The following is a 14819-nucleotide window of genomic DNA, read 5'->3' as shown; positions in this document are numbered from 1 at the left end:
TGAAGAAAGCTCATGTATACTGAGGGAAATCTGACTGAGAGTAAATATATACACTGTCTATATACACCGCTGCTTATAAATACACGCATCCTCTAGTTATCTTTAATACTGTGGCAGTATACCACAGAGACAAGCTGAAGACTTCTCACCCTCTCTTGTTTCCATTCCTCTCTTGGCATTTAGGAGACACACACTGACATTTACTGTAGGAGAGTGGCACGTATTTGACCAAGCTTTCTTTACAGTCTGTCACTAACTTTGATATCTCTTGTGTAAAACGCTCCTTACATTTCCATACTGGTAATAATAGTGCCTTTGGGAATATATTCCTCAGTGGGACTGCACTTGATGTTAATGGGAGTGAATTAGGATTACAATAAGGATTATTGTGCTATGTAGAAGCAATTGAATGAAATTACTCTGAGCAGTGCTTAGATTAAAAAACAACAACAAATAACTGTGACAGTATGCAGGTAATTTTACTGTTCTCTTTGTATGGGTCGTTGCCTAAGAATTTTTGTTTAAGCGATTTAAATTGGATGGGTACAATTTAAGGCATACGTTAAATCTAAAGATGCACAATATTGAACCATAAGAAGTTTTTGTGTGAAATATGGAAGCAGTTTAAATGTGGAATTAAAGCAATGTTTAAAGATAAAAATAAATTATTTTCAAGAGATGCAGAAATTTTGAGGGTGTATTGTGTTTATAGACTTGCATACAGTTGTAGATGTATATTGTCTGATTATATGTTATGTGGAGGAACATTGAAGCAGCATTTGGTCAGTCATTTTTTAGAATCTCTGTAACTTTATGTGATGCACTATAAGGCAGAAGTCACCACAATATAAGAAAATTACAAGATGACATAAAAAAAATGTATCCAGCTTGTAGAATTTGCAGCTTGTAGAATTAGGAAGAAATGAAACTGCTGTACAGTTGTCATTGGCGTGGACAATATGCTATAAAAGGGAAAATATTTTTTGTACCAAGCTGTAAGTATGTTTATTTCTACCCTTATGTTGGAAATTATAACACAGGAGTCTATCAGGATTAGCTTCCTTTTTGGAGTGACCCTCAGGTGGTGGTGTAAGAAAGTTTTCTGGCACTTTGTTGGTTTATTTGAAGCGCTCCTTGTGGTATATGACTAACAATATAATGAGAAATCACAACACCCTCTATTTGAAAAATTAAACCAGTGAAAGCACCCAAAAAATGACTATTTTCTTAAATGGTCATTGGATGGAGGATCCAAAAGCTGCTTTCAAAATATGTACATATTTCAGTTTGCATACAGAAACGTGCATGCAATGTGTCCTCGTGACAATTGCATTTAACAAGACAGACATATTTGTATGCAACGAGAGGGTGAGGGTGAAGTTGGAGTGTGTGCGTCTCACTATATTGAATCATCAGGACGCTGTGTAGTGTGGTTTCATGACATTATATAAACAGAACCAGAAAGTCTGTCAAAGTGCAGCAGCAAAACGTGTTTGCATGCCAAGACAAAATCTCAGATGACAGTGGGAGAACAGAAGAGGCTTCTTAGACATTAGCACGAGGAGTTGAGTTTCATGGTTGCCAGTCACATTTAAGCCCACAAGTTTCCAAGAGAAAGTGTAGCCAGAGCTGGCAGACAGAGCGGTGTGTGAGCGGAGACGGAGAGGTGACTGGATGGTGGCCATAGCACACATCCCCAGAGCTTCCCAGGACATTGTGTTCTCTGTAAGGGCAGTCCATTTTTAATCTTGTCTCAGTGCCAAACAAATAACCTAATACAGAGGGTCACGCAGGTCACAATATTCACACACTGACCCTTTAAAAAATGCTGTCTAAACAAGCAAGCAAGCAAGCAAACAAACACATTTGTAGGGCATTTAGGTAAACTTTTTTACATTTTTGCTCTTATGATTCAGGGCTGGATGAGATCTTCTTTTCATTTTTGAATTCTTCCACTGCTGTCAACAGAAACTTAAATGAATAAACAAACAAACAAACAAAAAACATACTATGCTGCATGTACACAGTATGTGTAGATGGATGTATGCGTACAGGTGAGGACAATGAGGGGTGCATAGTTTCATCGGAAATTTGAAGCAACATGTAAGTCTTTCAGCAATTATTTGTGCAGAAAAATGCCTCTAAGCATTCATTTTCCAAAAGCATGTCCCTTGAATGTATAATAAATAACCAAAATAATGTGACAATTTATTGAAGCTTAAAATAATGAGGTCAGTGACAAAAATCTGTGCAAAGTTAGGTCATAATTATGAATTCGCAGAGGATTTTTCTGCAATTTACCAGGGAAAATAAATATATTTGGGCTTTTGAATGGTTGTAGAAGAAATAAGTCATTCAAAGATATCATCTGTTTTCTGTTTTTTTTGCAACATGACAAAGAACTTATTCACTGAGTGATAAATCAGCTTCATCAGTTGCAACCAAGTGATTGTGGCATAAACTAGATTGATTCTTCTTAGTGCTTTTATTACGCAAGACTTTGATTTTACAGTCATTAGGGGATACAAAGGGTACACGGTGATCTCAAAAGTTCTATGTTTTACTATTTAAAGGTGCTCTCCCCTGTGCTGTATATCAATTTACCTTCAAATGTTTTCCACTCTAGAAGTCACTCGAGAACTACAAGTTCAACTGGGATACGCACCCGTAAATATAACAAAGAATTATTTTGAATAATCTATAAAGCATTCATCATTTATGCATTACACAATGCCGCTAAACATCCCAGTGATTTTGCTGTCACATTAACGTAACAACTTTTAACCACGCAGCAGCAGAACCGGGCAAAGATTTCACAGCTTCCACATTGTGTGTACACATACTCGCTCTTGGCAGAGATTGTGAGAGACTACTTTGAGCCCTGGCCGTGATGCTGTTACTTTCTTTGGTATTAGTTTCACTGTAAAGTGTAAGTGATATAAACTTGACATTTGCTTTATGTCATAAGTCTAATGTCTCTTTATATCTCCTGCTGGGTTTCGTAACCTCCCGCCGCTGACCACTGACAGATCTACCGAGATCGTGCCAGGATGTTGCAAGGTTGCGTTTAATGTCCACTGATATGACAACAACACCACGTTGCAGAATCATTTGCTCTGTCTTGTCTTTAATATTTGTGCGTGTTACATGCACATGCACACTGTAAGAAAGCTAAGTGTCCGAGCTCATTAAATTGACACAACATGATGTTAATTCCCATGCTGTCTGTCATCTGCTGGCATTCAAAGACAGGTGTGAGCACTGGTGCCTTACCCTGAGTGACTGATGGTCCATTTCATTCCATCTGTTTCTGCCCTGTCACAGTTACTTGGTCTTCCCGCTGCAGCTGTCTTGCTTTAGTGAGACTTGAGACAATACAGATTCAAGGGGAAGCAGTGGTTCGGTTCACTCTCTGGTCTCACTGGTGTAGAAGGATTTCCGAAGGCTTTGTTCAACATAGCGTATCTACACACACACAAAAAAAATTAGACAAATGTTCAACCCAGTGTGGTGACTTGTCATGAAACATAAGCCGACAGGTAAACTCTTTTTCTCCCACTTCCACTTGCTTGCACTTTCCTTTGCAGAGTTCAGAACCTTCCCTGGTCCTTTGCACTGGTGAGGCCAGACTTTGGCTCGCGTCACAACGAGTTTGGCTAAGGTCACCGTGGCTCAATTTGTGCTCTGTGCCTCTGTTGTCAAAAGAATTTCATGGTAGCTTGAGCAAAGCTGGATCCTTCCTTCATTTTGTCATCCGTGTACTTATGGGTACAGAATGAACTCAGAAAGGCAAAAAACAAAACGAAACAAAAACCCGACCGACAGCGAGGCTGCATTTCTGTTTATATGTTTTCTCTGATTTGTTGGTAGAATACATCATGCCTATTTTGATATATAGTGAAGCTGGATTGCGGTCATATTTCAGCAGCTCAGTTAAAATGGATCCTTTGCTGTCTTAAGGATGGTTATCGGTGGATGTTTCTGTCAGTGAGTAAGCATCATATAACTCGCCCATGTTACCCATCTCTTATTTCAGGTCAGGGATAAACATTTTAATCTATCTCCACCCAACCAGGAAACACAGACCTCTTCAGGTTGCCCCTGACACTGAGTGCGAGTTTTAGGCATTCAAAAGATAAGGAGGGAATCTGCATTGCAACATGGTTCTCATTCACAACAGTACACGCACAGTCACATGCATCAGTGCCAAATATCTTACAGCCCAGTCCTTCCCTTGATGTCACAAACCTTTTAATACAACAAATAAACACTAGAACGGAACATTTTCTCTTTTGAAATGATCTCAAACGTACTCTTGCGTTGCCTAAAAAGCCACACATGGACTTCACATTCAGCTCTCTCTCTTTTTTTAGTGCAGTTGATTCAAAAATGTGAACCACATGTATCCCTCTCTTGGAACAAGTTAATACCTCCATCAGTTAAATAGGATAAATTGTGCAAATTAATGAGCATTGTCCTTAGAAGCAGAAATGTGTACAGTGAACGTTTTGACAGCCAGCAGGCGAGTGATGGTGGTGGGCTTAACACTTAAAGACTCTCAAACGTCTCATATGTCCCAAGCATTGCCAAGCTCCCACCCCAATCACTTAAACCCCGCTGACGTAGGCTGGCCGTTTACATTTAGGGACACCTGCTCACTCCATTCTAGATACCAATTCTAGAAGAGAGGAGCAGCCGCTCAGGGATAAGGTTTGGGAGGAACAGAAGTCTGACTCAGTAGTAACTGAGATAAACACAAATTGAACTTTATAGTTTATTTGATCTGTCACCTGGCAGTTTTCGATGTAGAATATTTTTTCTGAATTTTATTTCATTTTTTTGTAGAGCTGGCTAAGATTTTTGCAGAAGTATTTTTGAGGGCATTCTTGGTCCTACTCTTGTCCCAAGTTGGTGTCTTAACGTGAATTTTACATCACTGGAAACCATGAGTTCCCTGGTAATAAATGCAGTGGGTGATGGCAAGAACGCAGGCTTTGACATCATCCAAAATCGCATAGAGACACTGAGCAGCAAGATGGACAAGCTCATCAATATTCAGGAAAAAGTCCTCAGCCGACTAGATGGGATGTCTCACGACATTGACGACATTGAGAAGGATATGGAGAATTTGAAGGTCGACAAGGAGGAGATCCATCTCCCGCCCAGGGTAATGAATCAGACCCAAGTCATGGGACGAGAGGTGGGGCAGATTTGCCAGGAGATGAGCTCCATCATGTCGGCGGTGAACCAGCGGTCCGAGCAGCAGGCTCAGAAGCTGGAAGGAATGGAAAAATTGGTCCTAAGCATGCAACAGGTGATCAGCTTCATCGGGGAGACGGTGAAACATTCGAAGATAATGGAGCTGATGCTCAAAGGCCCGACGGCTAAGAAGGGCTCGAGGTCAAAAGACAGTAAAGGGAAGCAAGCTATAAAGAGGAAATCATCTTCAGATACAGTATCGAAAAAGCCTGACAAGGTGAGACAAGCTGAAGTAAGACACAGCACATATAGGCTGAAGTGTGCACCTGCTCTATACTGCAAAAGGACTGTAAGATGTTTGGTCATGAATGAGGTTTTGGAGAAAAAGGGGACAACCTTTATTACTGATCCAATTTAGATTCACAAGCATTTGTTTTGATGTATTTAAAGGTGGCCCAGGCATCATAGCCCATGCATCACCATGAGCATCAAGTCTTGTATTTTCCATGCTGACTTTGATTTTTAAGATCTCACTGGGATCTTGTTGTTCTTGGCAGGACATATGAAAACGATCATAGCAGCAAATGTGACTTGGCTTGTGTGTGAAATTCCACATATAATAGACTGGTGTAGTGTCTGAGTTTTGGCATGTATAAACTTGCCAACTGCTGATTAAAGGTAAAGTAAGCAAGAAGACTAGTTTTATAGTGTTGGGTAAGCTACTGGACAGTATGTCACTTATTCCATATATAAACTCCCAGTTTAACTCACACGTGTCGATGTTGGATCTCCGAGTGTAACTTGAGGGTCTCCTTCGCATGAAGCCTGCGGGGGACCTCCAGCAGGGCACGAGAGGGCCAGTGCAAGGTCTGCGGTGAAATACGAGTGGCCTGGTTTAGAAATGCTGTCTTTGGATGAGGGCTACAGTGTTTGTGGTCCAAATGGCCTTGCATCCCTTCAGCTTACCAGGTGTTAACAAACTGTAGAGTTTTCTTTCCTTTTCTGTTTTGCAGTCCATTTCTTTCATTTCCATTTCATTTCTGCGGCTCTCTTGTGCAGACCTGTTAGTGTTACTATCCAAGTCATATCTTTGCCATTATCGCTTTGTTGATGAACAGTCATTGTCTGAAGTCTTTGTCATTGTGATTCTTTGCAATCTTCTAAACTTCTTGCAGCACATAAAATGTAAAACTTAGGCGAGAGTTCTTGTTACAATGCTGCCAAGGTATTTTTGAATTACAGCTTCCAGTAATTGTCTTTATTTTAAACTGCAGATAGTGTTTCAGAAGTCTGCTACAAGTTCATGGAAGTAATACAGTCCCATTGAGGCAATGCCTGCTTCCACTGTAGTTCTCGCAAGTCTACCAAGATTCAAAATGTTGAACTTAATGAAGAAAAAAAAAAACAAATATGCATTTTTCTATGACTTTTTTAAAGGAAAACAATTCACCAACTGAAAACTTAGGATCCACTCACATCCAGTTAAACCTCACTAAAGGTCACTGAGTGCTGCTTGACATCTTACACCACACTCCTATCAGTTCGCCACACAGCTTGTATCTCTCTTGATGTATGACGTACAAGCAAATCACAAACTCACTTAAGTCTGACGTAACATGATAACGATATCACATACTTGGAAAAAAATACCTTCGTAACAGTGCACATTGTGCAGTGGTGCACTCTTAGGTTTTATATGCCCATACTTGGTTATGTTAAAATCAGACTCAACGATATCAAGCCCGTTAAAAGTTTGTGTCACATTTTATGGCTTAATTATACCCTGATGATTAATGACCAAATACCAATGTGATGTTTTCACCGTGACTCACGTTTCAGGGAATTTCTGTTGTCGTCAGAGCACTTGTCAGGTGGCTGCTCTGTCTTCCTCCACCTCCACAGGTGTGACATACTTGAAAGTAATTCGGGCTACTGCGGCATCTGCATTCACTTCCTCACCCTCCAATCACCGCGGTCACCGGAGAGACGCTGCACTTGAAATAGCTCCCCTGCTGTTTATGTCCCAACAGCATACAGAAAACAAATGTGAGACACCTGATGTTCAAGACAGGCTTTTTTCCATGCTAAGCTGATCAGAGAGTGTTTAGTGAGTTTCCTTAGCTGAGAAATTTGAACTACAGCCTGCAGTCACTTGCAATATTTTCCATTCAGGGTCGACATTGCATTCCATCGCTGAGTGTGACCAGTGATAAGCTATAAATTCACTGCCCTGCTCCTGTCTATCCAAGTCTGCCACAAATAATCAAAGGCATGCAATTCTACCAGTGCAATAAAGACGTGCACTAACTGTGCTAATTTGTGTGCTGAGAACAGAGAAAATGCTTCGTATTTTATCCTTCATTCACCTGTCATCAAATTACTCAACGTTTTATTAACTTCTTGTTGCGTTTTACATGTGACACTAAATCCAACATGTCTTTGATTTTTGATTCATCCTGTGCATTAACGTGTGAATCTAACTTACCAAAATGCCACCAATTCTGTGTGCATTCATGTAACCCTTCTAAGCATTGTCTTCTTGTCTTTTTACTAGAAAACTACCTCTAATAAAGGGAAAAAAGGGAAACAAGAGATAACACCTGCATGTGAGCCCAGTACTCTGCAGTCTTCTCCCAAGATAAAGCTTCACGGACCAAAGCATTTCCTCGCCTCTCGCAAATGTGGAAACTTTGTACGTTTATGTGCTTAGAGAACATGTGAAATATTTGCATCGCCACTCCAGAGATACGAAAAAAAAGAAGACCATTTGTATTTTATAATCGCTCTGGGACAAGAAATAGTACCAGGGTGACACAACTGATTTGTTTATTTTCTAATAAAGCTTTGATCATGCATTCATTTCATATTAATGTACTTGTCTGGGTCTCTGGTTTGACAGTTTCTGTTTTGCATTTCACAGTTGAAAGACCACAAAGGCAAAGATGGGACAGATACACCCCGTTTGAGCCCTAAGGGTCTGAAAGCACAAAAGAAGATGAAGCCTCCAGATACAGCAGGTGCTGAGATCAACACACTGTTACTTCTACAAACTCCAGTGTCTCTTTGCAAGTCAAAATAATCTGAGACACAGCAGCAGCAAAATGTAAATAAATACTCTAAAATACCTTCTATGAGTGGAACATGTGGCTGTATTACAGTGTTATTACATGTAGCTGTTGCTTGCTAGCGTTTAATTGGGATAGAAACTACGTTTAAAGATCGGAGTGGAATTTTTCAGAGTGAAAATGTTAATTCTTCTTAAAGTGATGAATATTAACCAGATCCTAAGAGACTAAATCTAACTTCTCTTTGGTATTCTTGTAGAACATATCTCACTGAAGAAGCAGATTTTGCTCCTTGAGGAGGTTCAGAAACTCAACAGGGAGAACGCTGAGAAATCAGGTCAGCAGATCACCCTTGGTTTTCGGGATCTAGAAGCTGGAGTGCCCCCTAAAGATCAAGAACCCGATGCCTCTGCCAGCAGCTTGGTGGACTACCTGCAAGAAGACTCCCAAGTGGATATTGCTGAGAAAAACGAGGATGTTGAGGCAGTTACTGAGGAGGAAAGTGGAGAGAAGGTGCCTGAGGATGTTACAGAGAAGGAGCTCAAGCCTAGTGTGGAGAATCTAGGGAAGCAAAAAGAAGAAGAAAAGCTTGGAGTCCAAGAGGACAAAGAGGAAAAAGGTGTTTCTGCAGCTGAAGAAGACTCAGGTCTTTCTACCTCCCCTGACAAGAAGAAGGAAGCAACTCCAATCAGGTAGTCCATTATTACATTTAAGGACTAAAACAATCTGTAATAATTTATTATTATTACAATTATAATACTAAACATTTTAGTGTCTGTTAAAAATTGTTGAACAAAACATGATATTTCATGAACGTCCTGTATGGTGTCACATTGCGACTGTATAGTATATATTTAAGATCTAAAACATTTCATTAATTCAATAACAATTCATAACAGTGTTAGATATGTTATTACATTATTTTTGTTTGTTTGTGTTTTTTCTATTTTTATGGTCAAATTTATGCACAAAAACATAAAAAAATATTTAAAAATGCAAAAAAACATACTAATCCATCGACTTTCATTCAGTAGAGATGACCACAAAGATGCAGCACCATCTCCTGAGGCTGAACAGGACACCATATCACAGGTCAGCAGCACCAAGTCCTTTGTCACCCAGGAACACTTTATTGTAGAGGAACACCCAAAGAGCCAGCTGCTGGAAAAGAAGGTGGAAGAGGAGGAAGAAAACAAAAATAAGGACGAGAAGAAGGCTGAGTCAGAGGGTTGGGGTGTCTTCAAGGCAGATGGAATTGAACTCCAGCTGAACCTGAAACAACAGGTGAAGAAGGAGAGAGAAAAAGATGATGCGGAAAAGGAGGATGACGACGGTCCTGAGCAGTACTTTATCGGTGAGAGCACCAGTAAATTATTATATACTTATCTTTGTAGGATTATACATTTTTTAAACTGAAAATGTGTTTGCTTTTTCAAGGTAGCAACAAATTCTGTATGTATCATTTATAGTACACTGTATAGTAGAAGTCTTTGTAATGGCTTGACTGGAACTGCTCAAATATCTGTAAAGAGTCTTTATATAGCTTTATATATCAGTACATATGCGTTCCCTCTCTTTTTATTGGGACTCTGAGCATAGTTAGCCACAGACTTCATTCAATTCAGTTCAGTTTATTTATATAGTGCCAAATCACACAGTCACCTCAAGTTGCTTTACACTGTAAGGTAAAGAGTGTACAATAACAGAGATAAAACCCCAGTTATCAAAAGAACTTCTGAGCAAGCACTTGGTGACAGTGGGAAGGACAAACTCCCATTTAACAGGAAGAAACCTCAGGTACAGCCAGACCATCTGGTATGACTGGTTCTTGGTGAGGGGAGGGAGGATAAAAAAAGAAAAATAATTACAAATGGAGTACTACAAAATGAAGTGAAATGGTAACCTGTTATATTAAAGCGGCAACTCTGTAGCTGTTGATTATCATAGCACTTTAGTACACAATGTGCTAACTTGATTATGACAGCTATCTACACTCTCCAAAGGCTCACTGTAGCTAATTATCAGTGAAGCTTGTATGTTCTCACATTCCTCAACTTATTAAAACAGATTACATCTTTTTTCTTGTGCCCCCATCCGACTTTAGACACCACTCCACCTCCAGTGGCTCCTTTTAATCACCGCATTGTGTCAGCCAAGCCCAACCTGATTACAAACTTCTATACCATCAGCTGGCAGGAGATCCTGGGCGGGTGAGTGCTGTACTTCTCCTCAAATCTCCATGAAATGCAAAATAAGTAAAAGATATCGACAAGTTGATCCATCACAGATCAAAGATGGTAAGAACAGGTTTTAATTACCCGTAAATGTAAATGTAAGTCCCCCCAACCCCCGCCTTCCTTTCTGATGTTTCATAACTTCAGAGTCACGGCAGTTATTTTTACTTTAGAACCGACTGGCATGTGAAACTGTATCCCCGGTGCCAGCTGGTAGCTAATCACAAAGTGTTAATCCAAGTCTTCAAAGTGGAGACACAGCTTGGCTCACATTTAATGAAATAACAGATTAAGCACAAGACTCTCCAGAAACATCCCCGTATGAAGGAAGATCAGTTTTTGATTCGTCGTGGGAAAATACATCTATCACAGCACCGTCTTTCCCAACTGCTGGATCGTCTGATTTGATGTGATAATGGAACTGACACGTTTCTCTCTCCAGCTACAGAAATGTGTCTTTGCTTTCTCTCCTCAAAGGGGTCGTTTCGGCCAGGTGCACAAATGTGTGGAGAATTCATCCGGTCTCACTTTGGCAGCGAAAGTCATCAAAGCCAGGAGTCAGAAAGAAAGGGTATGACACCTCTCATATACTGTCACGACTACAAAGTACAGTGACAGCTACATCACATGATATAAAAAGCAGAGTCCCGGTTTCAAATTTTAAACACTCGCTAGTACAAAACAAGATCGCTCTTGGAACAGAGATAGAGGGAAATACTTGTCACCGAGGTGACAAGTATTTGACCTAGAAGAGAAGAAGCATTGTCTGTCCTAGCAGAGAACAGCTGACACCTCTCATCGCATCCGTGTGTCTGTGTTTCTGTCTCTTTGGTAGGAGGTCGTGAAGAATGAGATCCAAGTCATGAATAATCTCGACCATGCCAACCTGATCAAGCTGTATGCGGCCTATGAGTCAAGAAATGACATCATCCTTGTACTTGAATAGTACGTTCCTTTATTAAAAAAACATGTTTATATATTTCAGAAGGGATTTTGGTTTACTTATAGCTTATTCTTTACCTTTTTTCTAATTTGATTTCATATGCAACTTACTTTGCTTACATATTTTATCTACCTGCCATTTTTTTTTCTTTTTAAAATTTCTTTTAATGCTTTTCATGTGCTCGTCTTTGCCTTCAGCGTTGCCGGAGGCGAGCTGTTTGACAGGATTATTGATGAAAACCACACTTTGATGGAGTTGGATGCTGTGCTGTTCATCAGGCAGATCTGCGATGGCCTGCAGCACATGCACAAAATGTCCATCCTGCATCTCGACTTGAAGGTAACAAAGTCACACGTGTTTGCAGTGATTGCTTTGTAGATATATTGCACAACAGGATTATCACATTCTAAAAGTCAAATGGTAATACTTTGTTGTTGCTGAATTTCAGCCAGAAAACATCCTGTGTGTGAGCAGAATCACAAATAAGGTCAAGATCATTGACTTTGGTCTTGCCAGGATGTAAGTACTGATATTTACTTCTGTTTTATTCCCACTTGGATGAACTGCTGTGGTCATACAACATGCAACATGTCATTTTTGTGAATTTCAATCATATTTCAAACTTAGATATAAACCAAGGGAGAAACTCCGAGTGAATTTTGGGACTCCAGAGTTTCTCGCTCCTGAAGTCATCAACTATGACTTTGTGTCATTCAACACAGACATGTGGAGCCTTGGTGTAATTACATATATGCTGTAAGTAAACACACAGAAGCATGCACGCACATCCACAAACCTTTGCTGATCATCCGTTCCCTTTTCCCTGCTAGTCTGAGCGGTCTGTGTCCCTTCCTCGGCGATGATGACAATGAGACTCTGAATAACATCTTGGCCTGTCAGTGGAACTTTGAGGAACAAGAGTTTGTAGATACATCAGAAGAAGCCAAAGACTTCATCTCCAGACTCCTGATTGTAAATAAAAGGTATTTGGATTTTGTACACATACACTGACCTCTGATCTTACAAAAGCTAATAATACATGAACTGTGTAAAAAAAAATATTGTGATTTTGTGTTTCCCATTAGTTGGAGGATGGGGGCATGTGAGGCTTTGAGGCATCCTTGGCTTGCTGACCCTGCCCTTCATCATCGTCTTCACACAAAGGTAAAGCATGCGTTTGTGAGGGTAAAGGCTTTTTATGCAGGAAAACTACTTAAATTTGTAAAATATGTGAACCTAGTAAAGAAAATTATTTGAATGCATCTTATTGTGCTTTACATTTGTTGTGGATATTTATTCCTGTCTTACCATTGTACTGGTGATTATTGTTTTTTGTCTGTTTCACAGAAAACTATGTGCAGATCACGGAGATCATCATGTGTGCCCAATACTGAAAGCTGAGGTGGGTCTGAAAGTATTGCTCTATATTTAAATCTGTTCCCTTCTTATATGCACACACCTCCTTATACTCACCCTGGGCAGGATGCCAGTGTATCAGGGCAAACACAGAGAAACACACCCTCACATGCACGCCCAATTTAGAATCATGAGTTAGCTGAACCGACGTGTTTTTTTTGGACTGTGGGACGACATTTTAAAAATTCAGTGTCAGAGTTATGCTTTCAAATCATCCACAAGAGGGAAGCATGTCTCAAATTTTGTTTGGAGTAGCAGAATGGATGCTGTGATACTGATGTGGTTCTCTCACAGTAAACCATCGCAATGTTTCTTTCCAGGGTGCTACACTGAGGTGACGCTCCACCTGTGGCCACTTGGACCAACCCTTCTGTCCCTGTAAATTACCTAAATTTTAGTCAGTGCACTCATGACACTGACTGAAAATCTGTCTACACCGCAAACCTCTTCCTGACATGTGATCCACTGTGTTGTGTTATTGTAAGCAACACCCTGATGAAATATATAAAGGAAAATAGCTCAGTTTAGGTATAACAGTAGCTAGTTCTGTGTGTTAAATACTGGGGATGATGTCACAAAAAAACAGGGTAAATAAAAAAAAAAAAACAGACCATCACATAACACTAAAAAATCCAGTAGAATTACTATGTGACGTGTGATTACTGTGCTATCATTGTGAAGCTAATACTGTTCAGTTATTGTTGAAACTGTGACAGGGGAAGTATACATGTTCAACTGGTGGTTTGCAATATTCTTTTATTTGGCATTTCAAAATGGTGCTGAAGTCATAATCTGATGTAGTTTTAATAGAAACATATTAATACTTATTATTATTATTACAAATTACTATTACACATATTGTATGATAGTGTTTTCTTGTGGAAGCCACAAAAATTCGCATTTTCTTCTCTTTTATTTCACTATAAAATTCTCGCTTGGACTCATCCTTATTTATCTCTAACCAAAAACACTGTACCGCCTTTCCTTGCTGATTTTTTTTGTCCTTTTGAGAACAACAACTTTATGCATTTAGAAATATACCTCAGCTGCTACTGCTTGAAGGCTACAGCAACAGTTGTAATATAAATGTAATTATCTGCGCTGCCCTCTTGGTTATAAACACGGTCAGCTGTAAATAGGTGCTAATAATTCAAATTAGAATCTGTTGGATGTGCATTGTGCTTATTGGAGACAATGAAATTTGTGTGTTTGGCTTAACAAGCTGTAGTATATGCGCTTTATGACCTAATATCACACAATGCTGCTGAGGTTCCACTGGACAGACTAGTCGGCAACACATGTCACCTTAAAATAAACACCTTGACAACACAGTTTATGTCTTATTAGCAAAGTATATACATTTTTTTTCTTGCATGTCTTTGCAGCTAAAGTTTGAACTTGGTACGTAGTTATAACTTACATTAGTTTTTTTAACTGTACCTTGTGCTTCAGAGCCTCTCTTTCTGCATATTCATCGCACTAAAATCGCTAATAAAGAAAACAAGTTTTTATTTGAAACGCCTTCTGTGAAGGTTCACTAACTGAGAGTGACACACCGTCTACCTGTTGCTGCCTCTCTAGTTAGAGCTACGTTTTCATCTACCTTCGTGTTAAATACCAGATTATTGTAGTTCTGGTAAAATAAGTCATTCTCACTGATTGCTAACATATTTAGCATGTATTTTTGAAGTGTGCACACACTCATTAAACTGAAAATGTATCTTCAAGCGTTTGTTGTCCTTTCTTTTTTTGAATTTTAAGAATACTGCATGTTGTCAAAAGCGAAATCCATTTAGTAAGATAATATTACATAGAACTTTAATAGCTTTCTTTGTGTGTTTATAAACTTTGCAATATTCTATTTTTGGCAAAGTTATTATTTTTTTAAACCTTGGCTCAGTTTATGTAATAAACATAATAAGTGAAACACAGGAGCACACACTTTCACTCAGAATGAAAGTA

General features: G+C 39.4%; 1 protein-coding gene across 3 annotated transcripts; it reads left to right on the top strand.

The window, feature by feature from the left end:
* Window positions 1-4692: 4692 nt before the first annotated feature.
* Window positions 4693-14565, top strand: mylk4a (myosin light chain kinase family, member 4a). Of its 3 annotated transcripts, XM_084913439.1 has the most exons (15): window positions 4693-5476; window positions 7754-7891; window positions 8120-8216; window positions 8524-8956; window positions 9296-9618; window positions 10369-10474; window positions 10976-11069; window positions 11334-11443; window positions 11639-11780; window positions 11890-11960; window positions 12069-12197; window positions 12272-12424; window positions 12527-12605; window positions 12789-12843; window positions 13178-14565. In XM_084913439.1, exons 1-14 carry the CDS (start codon window positions 4946-4948, stop codon window positions 12840-12842), a joined length of 2460 nt encoding a protein of 819 aa, XP_084769565.1. In that variant the 5' UTR covers window positions 4693-4945; the 3' UTR covers window position 12843; window positions 13178-14565. The 3 variants fall into 3 exon arrangements, with proteins under 3 accessions (XP_084769565.1, XP_084769564.1, XP_084769563.1); XM_084913438.1 differs by lacking the exon at window positions 7754-7891 and having other exon boundaries at window positions 9299-9618; XM_084913437.1 differs by lacking the exon at window positions 7754-7891.
* Window positions 14566-14819: the final 254 nt, after the last annotated feature.

This window comes from Perissodus microlepis, chromosome 18, assembly GCF_051167445.1.
Source record: "Perissodus microlepis isolate ML-2025 ecotype Zambia chromosome 18, ASM5116744v1, whole genome shotgun sequence".
In the NCBI taxonomy this organism is placed as follows: Eukaryota; Metazoa; Chordata; class Actinopteri; order Cichliformes; family Cichlidae; genus Perissodus; species Perissodus microlepis.
Note: the sequence above shows the minus strand (reverse complement) of the source record. Positions and strands in the feature narration are given on the sequence as shown.

What these genes read in the sequence shown, in the direction of transcription:
- mylk4a (XM_084913439.1), top strand. Translation starts at nt 4,946, where the DNA reads ATGAGTTCCCTGGTAATAAATGCAGTGGGTGATGGCAAGAACGCAGGC. An exon ending in TATCGAAAAAGCCTGACAAG is followed by an intron (nt 5,477 to 7,753) that starts GTGAGACAAGCT and finishes TCTTTTTACTAG; the next exon opens with AAAACTACCTCTAATAAAGG. An exon ending in TGGCAGGAGATCCTGGGCGG is followed by an intron (nt 10,475 to 10,975) that starts GTGAGTGCTGTA and finishes CTCTCCTCAAAG; the next exon opens with GGGTCGTTTCGGCCAGGTGC.